The sequence below is a fragment of the Acanthaster planci genome, linkage group LG05 (genome assembly GCF_054643075.1).
Source record: "Acanthaster planci isolate LZ-2023a linkage group LG05, COTS_SCS, whole genome shotgun sequence".
Classification (NCBI taxonomy): domain Eukaryota; kingdom Metazoa; phylum Echinodermata; class Asteroidea; order Valvatida; family Acanthasteridae; genus Acanthaster; species Acanthaster planci.
Window position 1 is genome coordinate 19,325,124 of NC_141781.1, and position 19,420 is coordinate 19,344,543.

Here is a 19,420-nt window from a genome sequence, read left to right on the forward strand (position 1 = left end):
TGTTGAAAAACTCCAAAGTCATTTGGTTAAATACTCATACCAGAGCCCTCATGAAACATGAACCTCTGTGAACAATTCCAGTGTCATGAAATTTCGTCTGAAATCCAAAAATGTCAGTGTCCGCAAATTGGGCTCAACGTGCCGCACTTGAAAAAAATCTCAGAAATCCTACATAAACATCTTCGAAATTCTTAAAAGTTGATCAATCCTTGTGAAGCTACATTCCTTCTGCGCACATGTAGGCCTACCCATCCACAAGTTTGTCAGAAAATTATTTTCATAGTTTTGTGCACATTTTGAAAGTCTTCATTTTGGCATCGGAAAAAAAAAATCAGAAAATTGGGCGAAAAGAAGATTTTCACCAGAGTTTGAAGTGTTTACGTGCACATAATATCGCGATTTATGAATCAGAGTGCTGATAGTTTGATGAAGTTTTGTTAACTGTGGGATTTGAGGTAAAAAATATTGCTCCGGGAAGACATGAGAGGGGAAAAATGAAAGTGCGCCATGTTAGGGGCCGTGCCACATCAACTACATGTACCCCCCTGTACATGTACATACCGTACATGTACATGTGTCTGCAGGTGCATGTACAGCTAACAGTACAGCAGAGCAAGACAGTCAATGGAGCAATCTCAAAAAAAAAGCTAAACTACCGGTACATGTAACTCTCTTATTTTAGAAAGGCCAGATAAACCCATGAACATTAGAAAAAACAGGGAGAAAAATCTTATCTGGGTCCATATTGCCATGGCAACAGGGCCTGTCGATTCTACAGATCAAAACAAGCTTATCAGATCTTTTGAGCTGAAATAATGGTAATGGTAAACTGCCACTTCTTTTGTACATGTACAGAACATACACATTATGTACATGTATACGAATCGGTCTGTTCAGATTTAAACAGAGAGAAAACGCCCTGTACCCGCATATTAGGCCTACCGGGTTAATGTTTTAATCATGTGTATTTGACCATCTGCCCAGTTAACACATGAAGTGTACTGAGTTTACTGCACTGGAGATTTGTGACCAAGCACCAATTGAATAAATTCTGGATAACCCTAAGTATGCAATATTTATGCATACATGTAGGATGTACATGTACCCATACCGTACATGTACACACTCAACTGGCTGTACAGCTCACTAATAAATAGGCTACATGTAACACTTCAAATCTGCTTTTCCAGCGGCTCCATCGTGGGCACTCATCTCTTCCTGCGAGGTGGTTGGGATTTGGGCGGGCCTTTCTAATTTGCCTGTTTACAGACAACTGCACGCGCGTGAGTCTAGGCCAGACGGCACTGCCACATCTGCTAACCAGCCACCAGATGATACGCAACACGCAAGGACCCTGTGACGTGTCTAAGCTGCCGGTGCTCTGAATCTGCCGCACTGTTGTGGTTTCCCGCTGTTCAGATTCAGATGTAACCTTTGTTCGGGGAATCAATCCACAATCCACAATCTGCATAATGTTGATGTATCAGATCCCTTGTACATGTACATATACATGTACACGAACACGTGTATTGTGTATCGCGTATCTTAAATGACGCTACTGTGTGTTCCATGCATGTACAAGAGAGGACACTCATTTCTACAAGGGCTCCATGAATGTCCAAATCACCTTGGCTGCGGCTTGAGAACTGCACACCAATCTACCAGTATGGGAACTGGCTGCGGCCACTACCAGAGACTCATGCATTATGTCTCGCCAAAGCCAAGTACATGTAATTTGGACATGGTCCACGCAACAATTTCCCTTGAAGAAACACTACGTGCCAATGCTCGTTTGCACACACGTGGCACAGACAACTCACACATGTATGCGCTATTCGCTCTTTGCACGCATGAAGAGCCCCAAGCTGGCAGCTTTACTCAATACATGTATAACTGGTTCAATAATTCGCGTGTACAAGTTTAGTAATCTTGTGCGTGCTGAGTTAGTTCTTATATCGTGCGATTGGACAATATTTCAAATAGCTGCTCTGATGTGATTCTGGCGCCATTGTACCGGTACAAGCTGCCAGTTTAAGGCTCCTCATGCCTGTGGTGGCAGCGTGCAAAGAGCGAATGCACCGGAGCACCCAGACACACTGTACAATGTACATGTACATCGTGTGTACTTGTTCAGTAGGTATGGGGACAAAAGCTAATCGTTACACTGATCAAAAACATTGCAGGGACAGAGAAATGTCCCTATAAATAGGTCCTAATTTGCCGAACGGTGTCCCCAAGAAACTGTCCTCTTAACGTGGTGGAAGCCAGAACAGTGTGCATGTGTACAAGTAGGGCCGAGTGTCAATTCAAATAATTCACTATTCGAATATTCGATCGAATATCCGAACAGGACCATCAGGCAGATTGTCGATGAACCAACCATATACAAAATCAGTTGCAATAACACACACAATGTACATGTACATTTTAACCACTGTTATACATGTACACACATACATGTAACTTCTCATGTCTCTAGGAGTGTCTCCAGCCATGGTTTAGTAAGATGTAAGAGACGAACAATACCTCTTGCCCTGTTGAAAATTTCTATTCCTTTTAAATCATTTAATGAATAATTTACATGTACACATACTTTTTGAATTGTACGATTTCTGTCACTTTTCATTTGGATCTGCTCGAAACAGGCCTCCATAGAGTAATTTTTCCTCATTTAAAACATAAGTAAATTTTCCCATCCTTTTCATAAATTTTGCATTTAAATATTCAAATTCAGAAAATACAATCTGAATATTCGATAATCGATCGAATATTCAGCACGGCCCTGTGTACGGGTACATGCTCAAGTACAGTACCTTGCAAACCACACTGATAATTAAAATTTGCACCTGGCAGACCGTCCCTCATGAGCTTATCTCCCCATTGTGCCACAGCAGATTCGGGGCTCAAAACTCTTCACAAGACATGCAGAGACTTGATCTTTGCGGAGTACCCAATTACCATTCATTGTTCAGACATTTTTGCAGTACACATTTGGATGCATGTACATATAGACGTAAAGCGGTCACCGCTCTGGATTAAAAGACACTGGGAGAGCATCACACTTGGACCAAGTTCACTGATATACTGCAATGGGGAGGAGGGAGTATTAAGGCACATATACTTCCTGTGCCGTCCAGCTAGGACATGGTGATACATTTTGTGAAACTGGCATACATGTAATTTGGGATAGGTTTTTTTACCCTTGTACATGCAAGCCATGTGGCCATAGTTGAACCTACCACAAGTCCAGTCAGAAGGCCAAATTGCAAGTCCAGTCTCAAGACCAGCGACAAGTAGCAGGATAATGACAATGGAGCCCTTTTGTCACGGTTTATCTCTTTTTAATAAGCTGACTTGGCTTAAGACTGGATGGACGACTTGTGATGAACTTGTGATGGACCTGAGATGGACTCGCATTGACCACAGCCCTAGCAAGCGACAACAAGGACCTGGATCCAACACTTACCTTTCTGGCAGTGCTCACTTGACCAGCAGAGTTCCCTCACAGTGCCCAGGGCCGTCGGCATGCGGCACGTGTTCCGGCCGCCCGACTTAGGGCAGAAATTCAGGCACCCTCCTTGGTCCTTGTTGTCGACAATGAAGTTGTTGTCCGTCCCCTCCCGCAGGATGAGGGACCAGTCTATGGTGTCCATGTAGCACAGGTTGGGGTTCTTCTCCAGGCGGATGGCACCCCGCAGGATGGTCACCAGACCCGTCAGTCCGATCTCCTGCATCTCCAGCATCTCATAGACCACCAGGGCGTAGTTGTAGAAGAGCGTGTCGCCCCGGATGACGGCCAGGTTGGGGAACAGGTGGCGCAGGGTCAGGAGGTGGGAAACGCGGTACAGCACAAAGAAGCCTGTGATCTCCCGCAGTTTGGGGAAGGAGAGGTGGTCGTAGTCCCCCGGCGACGCCTCTCAATCAGGAGGATGTGCAGGTCGCCCTCAATGACGCTGCAGTTCTCCAGCTCCTTGAAGTTGTCCCACCTTGTTGCGGATGTCCATGCTGCCGCAAACTGTCCCAGGAGAGGGGAAGAAACAACACAAAATCATGAGTCACTGTCACTTGTCGGGAACAAAATATGATCGACAGGGATGACAGCCAGGGCTCTTGTACTGAGGCTGAGATTAAAGCCAGAGAAGCTTACATTTACCCTGTTAATGTTTGAAAATAAGCCCAACATTTTTACATGGAATTGCCTGAAGACTGGCATCCCTGCATTAATTAGATCAGGCGGTTGAAGAAAAAATGACACTGAACCTGCAATGAGACCTTGATGGAGACTTTTCTTCAACAAGGGTTTGCCGAGTCCTGCAAGAACCATCCCAAACTTCTGAGGTTTGTTGGTTGAGTTCTTCACCACTAGAGCAAACCACCACACAGAAACAGCAAAATTGGCAAGATGCACTGACAATCATTGACACTGCCGGCAAATACAGGAAAACCTAATTCCTTGACTTGTTAGCCAGTTCCTCAATCAATTATGCCGAGGTTACAAAACCTGGCCTTTTCCGGAAATTATAAAGAGTTTATTGTTTCCTGTAGGATCATCGAACTGGCTTCAGAGAAAAAAGTGGAGGAAGATGTGTCAACGTACATGTACGGTATTAAGTTGTACATCAACTCCTCCACCCCCAACCCTGGGGCAAATTCATAGAGCTGCTTAAGCACAAAAATTACTTAAGCGTGAGAAAACCTTACTTGATAAATCAGGTAACCAGCCAAATCTCCATGTGATGAATGTTTGGGATTGTACTTTTTGGTTAGCATGACCAATCAGATAGAGTTTGAGCTGGCAACCTTTATTTACCAAGCAAAGTTTTTGCCCGCTTAAGCAAATTTCGTGCTTAAGCAGCTCTATGAAATTGGGCTCAGTTCAAGCGTCAGGTGGCCCACTCACTGCCCTGTAACCCATGGACCGAGCATACATGTACGGTAGGTGACAGTCCCCAGTCCTGTACCGGTAACAGGCAAAGGACTGAGGACCAGTAGGATTAATGTGACTGTAATCACCTCAGATTTCTTTCTTTTGTTACTACCACCATCTCACACTCGTGAAGCAAATGAAAATAAATAATACATTTGTAATAGAACCCTGACAATTTGTAACATACATGTACAGTAGATCACTTTCTGATTGTTCTGGGCAAAAGAGTAGGCTATACAATGCAAGATCGTCGATTTTGTGGCAAACAAAGACACTTTCTGTGAGTAATTTTTTTTTGGGGGGGGGGAATTATCCTCATCAGCAACATACATGTACATTGTAATCTTGCTGTGCACACACTGTACATGTACATGTATGGTACCGTACATGTACATGTATGTGCATGTAATGTACTATAATGCACAAGTTGGGCACAAAGTGTACAAAACATTGAGATCAGATTTCTAGATTCCAAGAACACGGCCAATCTCAAGGAGCTCCTGAGCAGAAAAACATTACTGAACAAGAAATCGGCAGAGCACCAGTCGACACAGGTCAACGCTGGTCACGAGACACATTTAGCTCGCAAACACTTCAATCATTTAAACATGTAGGGATTTCCTTTTTCATAACACGGAGAACATTGAAATGCTTTCTGGTATAATTCGGTATGCAGCATCAGGGGGACATCTGTCTACACACTCTTCCCAACACTTGAGTGGCCATGGCCAGGTGTACCCTAGTAAGGTAGTAAATATTACCTCGCTGCACTGTCCCAGAGCTTTGAAAAAAAAAAGCCGATGCGGTGAGATATGGCTTGCAAATCTTGAACAACTGACCATCAAAGGTCAGCTTAATAAAGTCAAACTTTGGCAAGGGACTATGGATGTGGTATCTTACTGTTTGAAAATGTCTGTACTTTTGGCTGGAAACAACACCACACCTGGGGCAAGTGGGATGCGGAATTACACGTGTGCATGTACGGGTACTAGCTAAACTGTTCATGCTACAAGTATGCAATTTCTCTTCTGAGCGCACTCGGATTAAGCAAAGTCCAAAATCACACCGGACCTTTTAAAATGCAAGCAACATTGCCCCCATTTGTGGTACATATGCTTCAAACAAAGATGCGCTGGCAGCTTGCAACAAGAGGGGGGGACGATATTACGCCACCCAATGTCTGCTGTGTCACCCCCTGTGTGTCGCCCCATCAGATAGAGCTGATAGAAAACAAAGAATTACAAAATATTGGCATCTTCTTTTAGCCAACAACGCTGATGGCCACTCGAGATGTATGGTACGCAAATGTGGAAAGATGCTGGTAGGCGTCACAGAGGAATGATGCTCTTTTTTTTTTTATTTTCTGGCTTCGCTACACTGGAGATTTCAGTTGGAATCAGGCTGGGAGTCAGTAATCTGCAATCATGCGTTTGTGTTTCTGAAGCGCGATAGCAACTGCGTTGTCTCCTGTATCTCACCGTGGGACATTTTGCGGTGATGTGGTGAGTTCGGCAAAGCAAACTGATTCTGAAATAATCAAAACTCCGCTATGGAAGTTTTTCAAATCGAGCTGCTGTTCATTCAAAGGGTGGCTGTAATCAATCTGTGTTAATAATAACCTTCAAAATACACCTGTGCATCTCATCTAACCTTAGGCCATGTAAAGAAAATAAATTGGTGATCATCCCCGCCCGACCCTGCAAAATGCATCTGCCCCCTTTTTTTTTATATGAGAGGGGAATGTAAACAAAAAGCACCAAAAAATTACGCGAGAAAAGGTCCCAACCTTACCCTTCTTCAGTCTTGGAATTCGTGCAAGGCTAGTTCATTCTCGATCCATCTACTGGACACGTGCACTAGGAAAGGGCAAAGCTCCATTCAATATAAGGAAAAGGTGGTGAACGGAACAGCACCACTGACTAATCAGACACGGGCCACGGCTGCATCCGAATTATTGCATCACAGCAATAGCACCCTCAATCGTCCAGGAAAGCATGTACTTTCCAATGCATTCAACCAACAGGATTGTAAAAGAGTTTTCAAGCATTCAAGAAGAGTACAGAGTTGCAGGAAAAGAATGCGTCTGAGTAAATATCATTGCAGCTACACTAATAAAGATTCTTCAGGTATTTTTCAATGCATTTTTTAAAATGGAATATTTCATTTTAATAATGGAATATTTCATTCCATTCTTTGTATTATTTCGCCTAGAGTTGAGATTAAAGTGTACAAGTCAGCCTTCCTATCCCATATTTGCATAAATACATGGATGTACATGAACATGTGCCCCAGCATATGGTATCGTACATTGCACCAGGACATGTACACGCATGAAAACATTTTCCTCAAAAAGTAATTTTGGTTTATCAAAATATTTTTGGGCCTCAAGTATTGTTTTATTTCTTGTTCAGGTGAACTTCCAAACTTTCACATTAAAATGAAGAACAAATCCCTTCATATAGTTGGACAAATGTCAGAGTGTCAGACTTGGAGATTTTCAAAATGGAGCATACTGATATTGCAGAGGCTTTGCAAATCCTGGGACACCAACTTCAAATCCTCCACAATCTTCTGCAGTTCCGTACAAGTCCTTGGAGAACCCTGAATTATACAAACACATACATGTATGTACATGTATGTACAATGTACATCAATGCTCAGTACATGTATATTTATCAGCATTTTCCAGCACCCTTGTTCACCTCCGTGTGATATCAAACATGAAACATTTAACCTTCTTGTAGTTTGTACACTGCTCAGGCCAGTTGTTTTTTACTGTACCCGTGCCATATTTTATGCTGTTTTTATTAGAAAGTCATTGACATTTGTAAACTGTGAATCAACTGGAGTTGTTTGTGACTGCGGCAAACATCTTGCATGTACATGTACTTCAGAGGCCTCTTGGCCAACACTCCATCCAATTTTGTACAACCTCGTATGAAGGTCAAGCTAATACAACACAGTAGAAATGATATTTTCAACCGCGGCAAGATCAAGGTGACATGGGGTAAGATTACATGTACATGTGCATCACTCACGTACCACAGCAAACATCGCTCATGTTCTTGTGCTCTGTGCTCTTTGTATACAACCTGTATATGCGCATTTGTGACATACACATTACTAATTCATGACCAATCAATTTCACAATCTATTATTGACGTGGTATAACAAACAGCGCAATGTGAACCTGACATTTTTTAAATCAAAAAAATCATTCCTTTTCATTTAAATCTAATATTTAAATTTAAATCAGATATTTTAAATTTCTTTTTTTAAATTGGAGGCAAGCCAGTACATAAATACAGTATCTCTTCCAAAGCAAGTAAATTTTCTAAGCTATACTGGTATGGTACATGTACCAGGGCACATGTGCTTATTTTCCTTTATTAATACAGTGCACCTTTTATAACAAAATCAAGCAAATCGTGACTCACCAGGTAAATTAACGGTACGAGATTTAAATAAAGTATGTACAAGTACATTATACCAGTGCCATGTGTAAAGCACCAAGTTTGACAATGTACAATGTATGGGGTCTTAAGTTTTGTCATAACCAGAGAGCACAGGATTTGCTTTGCCAAGAGCTGTACATGTATGTGTACACGTGTAATTGCTGAGCATGTACATGTACATGTACACTGTATCTCACTAGACACTAAATCTTTGTAAAATGCAGTCTCATTACAATATTTCAGATGGCTTTTGAATGCTTTCAGTCATACCTGTTCATGCTCCGGTTCCCTTGTATTAATGGAGTAATGACTAAGGCTTGTTTAAAATTCACTGTGGACACACGTGTGCATGTACTGTACATGTACCGATATTAAGAAGATTTTGTTACTGGTTTGGGGTTTACTGCATAATAACCAACATTTCACATCCCAATATTACAAGAGACCAATGATACGGTACATGTATATATGTGCCTACATGTACATGCACAATGTAAGCTGATACTGTACCATGATAAACTCAGAGGGGAACACTTTAAATCAAGTTAACTTCAATCATGGTGTGTAGCTCACCAAATTCATGCACTGAATCCAAAAAGCTGATTTAAATCAGAACAAATGACAAGATTTGAAGTTGAACAAAAAATTTCTGCCAACCCGGATTGTAGCGTACCGGTACATGTACATGTGCATCAGCATGACTCCTTTAATATCGACAGGTACAGAAGGGCTCACAGTGGGGTATTCACCATTTACACATGTACAGTAAATACATACATGCACATACATGTACAAAACTTTGAAATCGGTTAAAATTTTTTTTTTTAAATTCTGCCTTTCAAAAGAATTCAAAATATGGATTAACAGGTTATACCGGTATCTGTGATAACAGAATCAAATTGGTGATCTACACGTACACGTATATGTAAATCAAGGTGATTTCGATGGGCCAACCCTGACTCGTATATTTATATGTAAACATGTATGTACTAGTCCGTTGTATGCACATGTTAGCATTGCATACATATGCATGTACTCGTGCTTGCAGGTGCAATCAAACTTTTGCACAGCAGTGTACAGTAGTGTGCATGTACGTGGGCATTCATTTGTTTATCGTATACACGTAGTTAAGAAAACTAAAATGGCTTGGTGAAAATACTCATCGATCATCAACACTGAACACTGCTTTACGGGGAATTTTTGCAGATAGTTTCTTTGACTGTTCCTCTTCAATTTAAAGCCCTAACCCCCAACTACCTGCCTCTAGATTCCTTTTTCAGAGAAGGAAAAGCCCTGTGTGGAGGTGGGGCGAGTCCACACAACTTCTTGATTTCCTGCAGTGTGACCTGTATATCTTCGTTCAGTGACAGACTGGATGTTCCATTCCACTGGGCTCACCTCATGAAACTAGGGCATTCAATCTGTCACCTCATGAAATTATTCTTATCACTGCACTCAGAAAAATTCTTTCAATAAGGGTGACTACGTGTACATGTACCTGAAGGTGGGTTGTCAATCAGGGGAGCCACTGCTCAGTGAAATGGGTTTTTCTGTTCAAATTGTGAAGCAAAATATTTGTGCACTAAAAACATCTCTTGGGAAGAGCTCCATGTACATGTACAATATAGTGCTGGTTGACTTATTGCCATGTTGATGTACATGTACACGGATAGACAAGGAATACTGAACGGTTGGTGCAAACTCAATGCTACTGAGGTTTTCTCCCTTGAATGACGTCACAGTTTTGCTCATGAATATGGAAATTTCCATTGGCATACAAATCACAAGAGCATCAGGCTGGCCTTTAGAACCAGCAAAATAAACTGAATGCACATGTAAGACTGAAGGGATGAAAAGGCACATTTTTGAGGGTTAAGACGGGAGAAAATGCATGGCATAGGAACTTCAACCTAGGAAAAAAAAAAGTGTTCAAGAGTGGATCACCCAGAAAGTTCCATGAATGGAAACCGGACGCATCGGTGTCATGCCTTACATGTACCGTGCATGTTTATTTGAACACTGCGTTATCAGTTTCTGATAATGTGAAGCATCACTGCCCTGATTCTTCGGTGGGCACAACAGCCGCAGACAAGGTAAAAATGGCAGCAGCGGGTCATTAGGCGACATGCCAAAGTCTGTAAAGGGACATGTTCCTCTCCTTCTTCTTATCTCCATCAACAAGTCAACGTGCGGGTAAACTTGTCTCTGCTTTCGCGCACAGTTCTACCCAGGCTCTGCGTGGGGTAGCGCTCCAAAATCAACAATTTGAACACCGGTGCCCAAAAAAACAGGAGACTGACGCATTTTCAATTCAGTTATCCTGGATGATGAAATCCCTGACTGCTTGGAAAAACATTTCAAAGCTTATCTGTGACTTGCAAATTTACTTCCATTCCCTGTTTATGGACAACAGCGTAGAAGTGTTCAGATATCTCACCAAAGATTTTTGTAATGAAGGGCCAAGAATTCATGTACAGTATTAAAGTACACAAACAAGAATAGAGTGCACTGCGTAAAGCAACAAGTGACAAATCCAACACATGTGCCATTGAACACACACATTGGTAGCAACAGTGAACAGTGCCACCCCTCTCTTCAAATTCACTTGAACTGTGAGCCTGCAAGAACTATACAAACATGTACATGATCAAAATCTTATTTCTTCCTACTACACAGACACTGTATCGAATGGCCAAAACTTTTCGTGGAAATATCTTTCCCAGCTATTTCTACCTTCAACTGGCCTTACAGCAGGGAATAATTTATTACTGTACATACGTATATTTGTGTTATTCTGTGTTAGTCGGAGTCCTCTTTTATGTGGTTAGGGAAGGGAAAAAAAATCAGCTGCAAAATATGTAACAAATTTTTTAACTTTATTAGCCTCTGCCTGGGATGCAGGCAGGAGGTTGGGACACAGATGAGACCACCAGCTATGGCTCCTCGGCGCTCGCATTCTGGTGGTCTGACTGACTGGCCTACGAGAAAAAAAATTAAAACAACAAAATACCAGCTTGGCTGGGAGAAACACCTGTGTGAAAATGTCAGAGGTGAACGAAGACACACACACACCAGAGAAACACCCCGGCGCCGGAGACAGAAATGTTGAGGGGGGGGGTTGGCACAAACTCCACCTGACTGACAGGGAGGATGCAGAGACGTTGTGTTGGGGGAGGGAACTTCCTGGAAAAAACTGTGCAGCAGCCCCCGGCCGGGTGCCAGAGGATGAGGTGTCCCACCACAGGAGCACCCTCTTCGCAGCCGGTTTGACCTGGCCCTTACGATCTGCTTCCACATCCTTTGCACTTCTCCTCAGCCCCAACAACTATTTCAGATGCAACCAGTTTGACTTGAGAATCAAGCGCAAACAATCCAACATGGGCAAAGGGATGGGGGTAATTCCAGAAATTAGGTACCCACGTCGACCGGTTTGTGGTCGCACGCTGTACAGAGTGTGTACGGGAGCTGAGACATTTTGCATATTCTTATTAATGCACTAGCAGTCTATGCCCGTGACGACTCCAGCGCTGTAAACTTGTTTCAGTTCCAAATGTACTTGAAGATTGAAACCAAAGCTTCCCTTGGTCCGGTCCAGTTCCAGGTCCAAAATACTCAAATGTAAGAGAACAAACATGCCTTGTCTTTTCTTTCAGCTTTTTTACATATAATTGGTTGCTATTTTTATTTATTCCACAAGCACAAAATCCGAAGCCTGTCTGTCCTGCAGATAATTGACAGAATAATGTTCCTGTGTGTTTTGTCACATTTTGTACATGTACGTAACTTGTGTCTTTTGCAAATGTGTGTGCAGTATATACAGAAATTGACCTGGTGCCTGACTTTTTTTTCTCGGAGCCAGTGCCTTCTCATTTTAATTTTCTCCGCACAGCACTGGCTGTGACTTTTAAACTTGGTGGGGACTGACAAACGTACTGAAATAGTGACAGGGGTTAATACAAGTACATTGATTATTATTATACATTTTCTGGTAATGACACCAAGGATTCCTCATAAGCGCCCTAGGCACTCGCAAGCCTGAAGAAACCAACAGAGAGGAGACAGTGAGAAGCAGTTACAGTTTTAGAGGTGGGAGGAAAACCCCAAAGGAATATTCTAGGTAAAACCCACGGAATCAGGTAGGGACTAAAAAAACCCAATCCACATGTGGACTGAGCCGGGATTCGAACCCGGGCCGCAGAGGTGGAAGGCGAGGAAAGAACCACTACGCCAGCCTGACTCCCCATTTACATGTACCGGTACCTTACTTAATGCCCTCGTCAATATCTGTTCCTGGCCTCTTTGGAGGCAACAGTATTCTTGTTTTCCGTCAAAATTATTCTTTATAATTATAAGTTGGACTATTCCAGGATGAACTTGTGCATGTACCACCCAAAAGTTCGGATTTTCGGCACCCAAATTTTAAAGCTTAGTAGCTATACTTTTTAACATGGTGAGAGACAAGTAAAACTCAATGGGCGGTCAGGCTACATCTGTAGGTCAGAGAACATTGTGTCTGCACCTGGGTGGAGAGAGGAGAGCGTGGGTAAAGTGTGTAATTGCCCAAGGTCAAGGCAGAAGCCCCTGCCTGAGGTCAAAACATAAGCCCCGTAGTCACAGGATTCGAACTCCAAACACATGATCGGGAGTGGCAGATAAGACCACCAGGGCCACACGTCCCCACATATATGTACATCAGCATTTTCAACATAAAAACGAGTCTATGATTGAGCGTTCATAAGGGCTCACAACACTCTTAATACCGGCATGACATGTACTGTACATTGTACATGTACAGTATGTCTTGCTCGGAAAATACATGTGTTGGGAGACCAGTGATGAGCATCTTCATGTCTTTACAAAAAGCAATTGCATTACCCAGGACCACAGGAAGTAACAGGCCCCCCATGGGAATAGAAAGGCGAGAAGGCTCCCTAATAATCTTGTTTTCTAATCTTGGGGAAAAACAAGGTAGGACACTAATTAAAATTCAAGGGCCCAGGAACTAAAAGTCAATCCAACGAAGGGAATAAAAGTGTTTACTGCATCTAGGGCCAACTAACTAATGTTTGATGGATTATGGCAAGCCGAAGTAATCTCCTCATTAATTTTAACGAGTGTGTCACTCGGGCAGAAGCTGCAAACTGAAGTAATAATTGTTCGGGCATAATTCAAGCTGAGAAAGGGGCTCTGGAAATAATGGAATGTTCGCCACTCTGGAAGCTTTGGCTGCAAAGCAGTCTGTGATTGCTGGATGAGGTCATAAATCATTTTTGTCAGTTTTTACTTCAGCCTTCTGTAGCCTCTTTTTTTTTTTCATTTGACAAGAGAAAAATGTCAGGCTTCTGATGCATGAGAAATGAAAACCACTGACAATCGGCCAAGGAACTGCAAATTCGGGCCGACTCAATTCTAATACATGGGATTGTAAGTGACCAACGAAGCCATTTCCTGAAAATCACTGAAAGCCAATAAATTGTGTGAGACTGCGAGGGAGGGCTTGAGCAACTTAGAGACTAATGGCAGGGGTTCAGACGCCCCTCAGTTTGAAGGGTTTTAACAGATAAAAATGAACAGTTTGAGATACCTAAACTTGGTAATGTTTGGTTTGAATCTCTGTCCTTCCTCCTACGCCGGTGGTTTTCGGAGTTACCATGTCTAATTATCGCCTTCTTCTCGCTTGACGAATAGTTAATTACGTACTACGTAGTTGCAGAAGAGACATTTGGCCTGGCCACTGTGACTTAGTATTAAGTTTGCGCACGTAGTCTGACACAAAATATCCAGCCTGGTCCTTTTCCTCCAGCCACGTCCACTTGTACTTATTCTTGATTCCCTTGTCAATTTCTTTGCTATCTGCTTTCCGGTCAACTTCCATGTTGATCAGAATTTCTATCCGAACACGCAGTCACTTGTCACTGAAAACTTCACACGTGATTGTTTGCACAACTCATGCATGGAAAGTAAGTCACATGATTCACACACGATTAATCAGCGGTTCCTGGCGGCATCGCATTTGCAACTCCATTGCCAGTGATGGGATCACAACGGGAACCATCAAACCAGGGAGAGGTTGAAGGTTGCACCAAACTCGTTCCTACGATGATGAACAGTACGCGTCACCAGCACGCCTTCGGGATGATACATGTGATAAGTGCATAAAGGCGTTGCCTGGTCACGCGCTTGTTGGTGAGTAGCGTAGGCCGTGCATGCGCTAATGCATGATCTGCCGTGTTCGTGAAGATCCAAATGCAGGCCGGGCGAAATGCCCGCCTGCGCGTGCCACCATAGATGTGTATGTATAAATGTACAGCATCAAAGTGGAAAACGCGTACGAACCTTTTGTCATTTCCGGACATGGTAACTTTTCACGCCATTTCCGGAAATCCAAAAATTTCTGGAAATCTTACATCCCTGAATACATTATTGAATATTCAACTATTCACGGGGGATGATTGGAGTCAAACTGTAATTTCTAAAGATTCTACTTCAAAAATAAATACCGGTATTTGCATATTCAATCATTTGATCAAATTCATGAATATTTGTATAATCAGCACATTTCTACTGCAAATTCTTGGTGGATGTATAGTGTATAACTTCCTGCATCAGAAGCTGAGTTAGCATTTTCCAGAAGTCTTGAAAGTTTCCTGTGGTGCCATCTTGTGTTGGGAGTCTCAGTGTCAGCTGTGAAGGGGAACAGTCAACTATCAGGTCGTGGGAAGATTTGTTACATGTGCATTGTGCATGTACAAAATAATCTACACATGATCGATGCTAAGTTCCTACATGAACAGTACATGCATACAAGGATCTGAGGCACTGACACAGAGACACCCCTGTTTTTGGTCAGATCTTTTGCTTGCTTTTTTGAAAGTGGACACAGCGATTTGGAAGGGGACATTTTGTGAAAAGTATTCTCTTTCACGTCTACGCTCACATTCCGCATGGAGTGAAAATACTTTGCCACACACGGGGGGGGGGAAATCGTTGAATACACTGCAAGGTCACACAGCTATTTTTTTCAACATGGTTACTACTTCTAGAGGACAGGTACATGTACATGATCTCAGAAGACTGGACTCTCTTGAAACTTTGAAATCAAACTTGAAAACTCTTCTGTTAAAGGGTTCTTATTCTGGTAGTCCACAAGTGACATCAACCTGATTTCACATTCTTTTCTAGCACCTCGGATTAGTTTTCTAGATACATGTAGATCGTGTTTTACAAGTGTTTGTTTATTATTCATTTACATGTGCAGCAAGGTATGAGACGGAGAGAACCCCCCCTGCTTTGTGTTGGTCATTGTCTCGCAGGAATCTGGGGGATTCCTTTCAGACATCTTGGGGGGATGTGTTAAGTAACAATAGTCTGGAATGTGTATAGGGATGGGACATGTTGGGGGGTACCCCTCGGTCTCATTTCTTGCTGGGTATATTTATTTATCTACATGTACATTTACTGTGAACCATGTACTCGCAAAAGGCTGACTTGGCCCATGTTAATGAGTGCTTCATTCACAGCCGTGCATTGTCACGGGTGTCATGTCTGTCCCTTGTTATGGTCAAGTGTACCTCTCCTAAGCGCAAAATAAAACAGTGACAATACACTTACATGTACCCTACTTATTTATATAAACGTCTTGTGTTTAACATTCGAACCTACATGTCAATATGCTTACTACATGTACATGGGTAGTTCCAGAAATTAGGGGTCCATTTTTGTGTGTGTCCCTGTCACATCTGACACATGATTTTGTAAGTTGAAAACAAACTTTCTAATTTCCAAGACTGATGAATTAATGCTAATTACCTGCCAAACAAACAGTAATAGTTTGAAATCACCTGCGGGGATATTTCCATATCAAATAACAAAAGGTCAGATGTAACAAGGACACAAGAAGGTCATACTTTTGGACCCCCAATTTCTGGAACTACCTTCATGCACAGGGCAGAGAAAGTTTCCTGATTTTGATGCCTGTGTCGCACTTTGGGCCTTACACAACCGAACCTGCAGTGCATGTGCCGGTACATGCACATGTACAAACAGTGTACATGCTGTATGCTTGCTCGTATAATATGCACAGTAAAGAATGAAAGTGCCTAACTGTACAGCATGCTGAAGATACGAGTATAAGGTTGTCAGACTCCCCCCCCCATATTCATCCAACCGCTGACTACGCCCTTGTGCCATGTTTACATCCCACTGTCCCCCCTCTTCCGCTAGCTGTCTGGCTTCTCCCCTGGCCCACATTCCTTCTTTTCTTTTTTTTCCATTTTAGTCTCTCCGGTTTGATATTTTTGGAGCTTCCTGATTTATGGATTTGTTATTGCAAGTTGTTATGTATCCAGGTGAGCCGCACTGAGATATTCGACAATAAATCACTGCTATTTTCTCAAACTGTTACCTGTCTGCACCTCACTTCTGTTTTCAATAAATGTGCCTGCCAGGTTTTTTTTTATGGCCGCACATACATATACAGGTGAATTTGTTCACTTAAAAAAAAGGGGAAAAATACAAAGGTTAAAATACATGTATGAATACACTTGTGTTGCTATCACTGACGTAATGTTTATGGTACAGACTGCCCACTTGGCAGCTTTTGCTGCTGATAAAAAGTGCCGTGAGTAGTAAGGATCGTTTGAGAGATCGACTTTTACTGCGTGGCTCTTGCTCTCAAATCCAGGGACTCTTTCACGTCGTCGCACCGTGGGAACCAGTCGCTGGTTTGGCTGGTGTGTGTTCACACTATGGTCTGCGGTGCATGCTGTGAAAAATTGTGCCAACTTCCATCCTCTGTGAACGATTCACAAACCTGAGCCTAAGTGTACAGTGCCGTACTATTTGCACACGTGTTTACGGGCTCACTGACGCAACAACAAATAATGCTCAAACTGTCATTTGACATGCATCTTTGTAGTTTGATGGGGTACGAGTATTTTAAGGGAATTTTAATCAAAAGCCCTTTTATTTTTACAATTTCTAGTGGGAAGTTTTCCAGTGTACCACAAACTCTCGACTGTGTTGCAAACAGACAGCACACATCGATCTTTACCACTTCCAAGTGGTTCATTTACATGTACCAGTATCTATACAGTATAAATTTAGCTCCAACTACGTGCAAGTAAAGTAACGTGAAGGTGAGTTCTGTACGGTACAACCATCCTCAAACCTGCTAAGTCCTTCAAAAAGCTCCTGTGATCTTTATGTATGAATGTTAAGTTAACCACTGCCAGTAAGTTTCCACTCACCCTCCAAAAGAAAAGTTACTGGTGTGCATGTACATGTACGGGGACGGTACATGAACATGTACGCATACTAGTACATGTGTAGATCTACCGGTACATGTAACTATGATTTTGCAGCTTGTATCAGTACAGTCACATGTACATGTAATACTAGGGCCGGACATCAACATACCGGTACATGTACATGTATATGTATCACTGTACCCCATTCAACCTCAGCAATGACACATGGAGCATGCATGTAAAGGTACATGTACCAGGAACATGCACAGTACCGGTACATGTACATGTCCTTGGTGCACTGCTATGCTGAGTTATTGGGTATACCCGTACGTACACTCCGCTGTGGAAACTGACCCACATACTGTATATGTACACTCTGTCGGGCCCAACAAAACACTTACCGTCTTCACAGTCAACAAGGCAGGGTACCTGTGGGCGGGTCAAGTTCAGAAGTCAATTCAAGCATGCTCACCTCTGACTGGCAACGGTTCTTGTGCACTGAAGTACACAGCAGTATCCTCTTGTTGAATCTTGGCACTACAGTGTTCATGCAGGTATACATGTACATGTACCTATAACTGGCTGAAAGTGCACCCATCCTACACTGTATGATTACGTACATGTATCCAATATTGAACAAATAATGTGTACAATTACATACGTACATGTATTTCTTTTGTGAGAAACACACCGATGTGCAGTGACGTAGCTAGGATTTTACTAGTGAGAGGGGGGTACAAAGGAACCACCAGCATCTTAGGGGGGGAGGGGGCATCAGCTTTCAGTGGTGTGGTTTTTTCGGGGGGGCCAAATTTGTTTTTGCCTTGTTCAATATCCATTCATAGGGGTTTTTTTTGGTGGGGGGGTTACCTGGGGGGGGACACTGGGAGTTTGTGGGGGGCACGTGCTATGGCACTGCCCATGAGTGGGTCTGAAAAGAACCAGGGGGTACTCAATGTTTCTGACAGTATGCTCTGTCCGTCATTGCAAACTTCCAAAACAAAAAGGAAAACCTGTTATCATATGGAGAATCAAGGATTTAATTCCAAATACATCTATACTAGTACATGTACATGTATACTATAGCTGAATATCATATGGTACATGTACACGTACAAGCAGCATAAATGGAAAAACCACGCGGAACTCTTGTACTTGATACTGTAGCAATATGTGTTGGAAGAAAGAAAGCAGCTGCCCTTTCAAAGCCAAGGCTCTTGCCAGTGCTTCAAAAACGTGGCATCCATGTGCTTAAAAAGGGCAGGACTTTTGGGGGAAGGGGTGGGGACCTGTCCAAGAACTCCGCTGTTCCAGGCCTGCTCTTTCTGAAACTTTATATGCATGCAAAGACACTCATGCTCAGTACAACTGTGCAAAGTTAACTTAAATCCAATACATATGGCGTTGCTATTATGGTGACGGTCATTCAAAGTTCACGACCCCACTGTGTGCCAGCCATGTGCCTTGAGCATGGCAGCAGATAAATCTATACTGTAGATTCTTTGATGACCTGTCTGGACTTTGCACTGAGAATACCAATTTTTCCATTTAATTAATTAGTGGCCCCCCCCCAAAAAAAAACGACCACACGATATCGCTGGAAACACCTCTTGCAAACATATGTGTACAGTCGGAGGAAATGTGGAGCCTCTGACCTCTCCCTCCCACTTGCCTCAGCTCTCAAGGGTTAAGACTCCATTCAGGTGATCAAAGCTTGCCAGTACAGTGCAGCCTCTCACCCCGCAAGCAAAGACTCAAAGGATCACTTCCGACAGTCCAGGTCACTCTAC

The 19,420-nt window shown here is 42.7% G+C and overlaps 1 protein-coding gene across 3 annotated transcripts in view; it reads right to left on the reverse strand.

Moving 5' to 3' along the window:
• The window catches only part of LOC110990313 (insulin-like peptide receptor), a 124,255-nt gene that overhangs the window by 91,916 nt on the left and 12,919 nt on the right, over positions 1 to 19,420 (reverse strand). For 2 of the 3 annotated variants that reach the window (XM_022255238.2, XM_022255237.2), the window contains exon 3: positions 3,467 to 4,015. In XM_022255238.2, the coding sequence (XP_022110930.2) occupies positions 3,467 to 3,743 (277 nt within the window). In that variant the 5' untranslated portion in view covers positions 3,744 to 4,015. Of the gene's footprint in view, positions 1 to 3,466; positions 4,016 to 19,420 lie in introns of those variants that run through there. The other variant, XM_087137501.1, reaches the window with a different exon arrangement.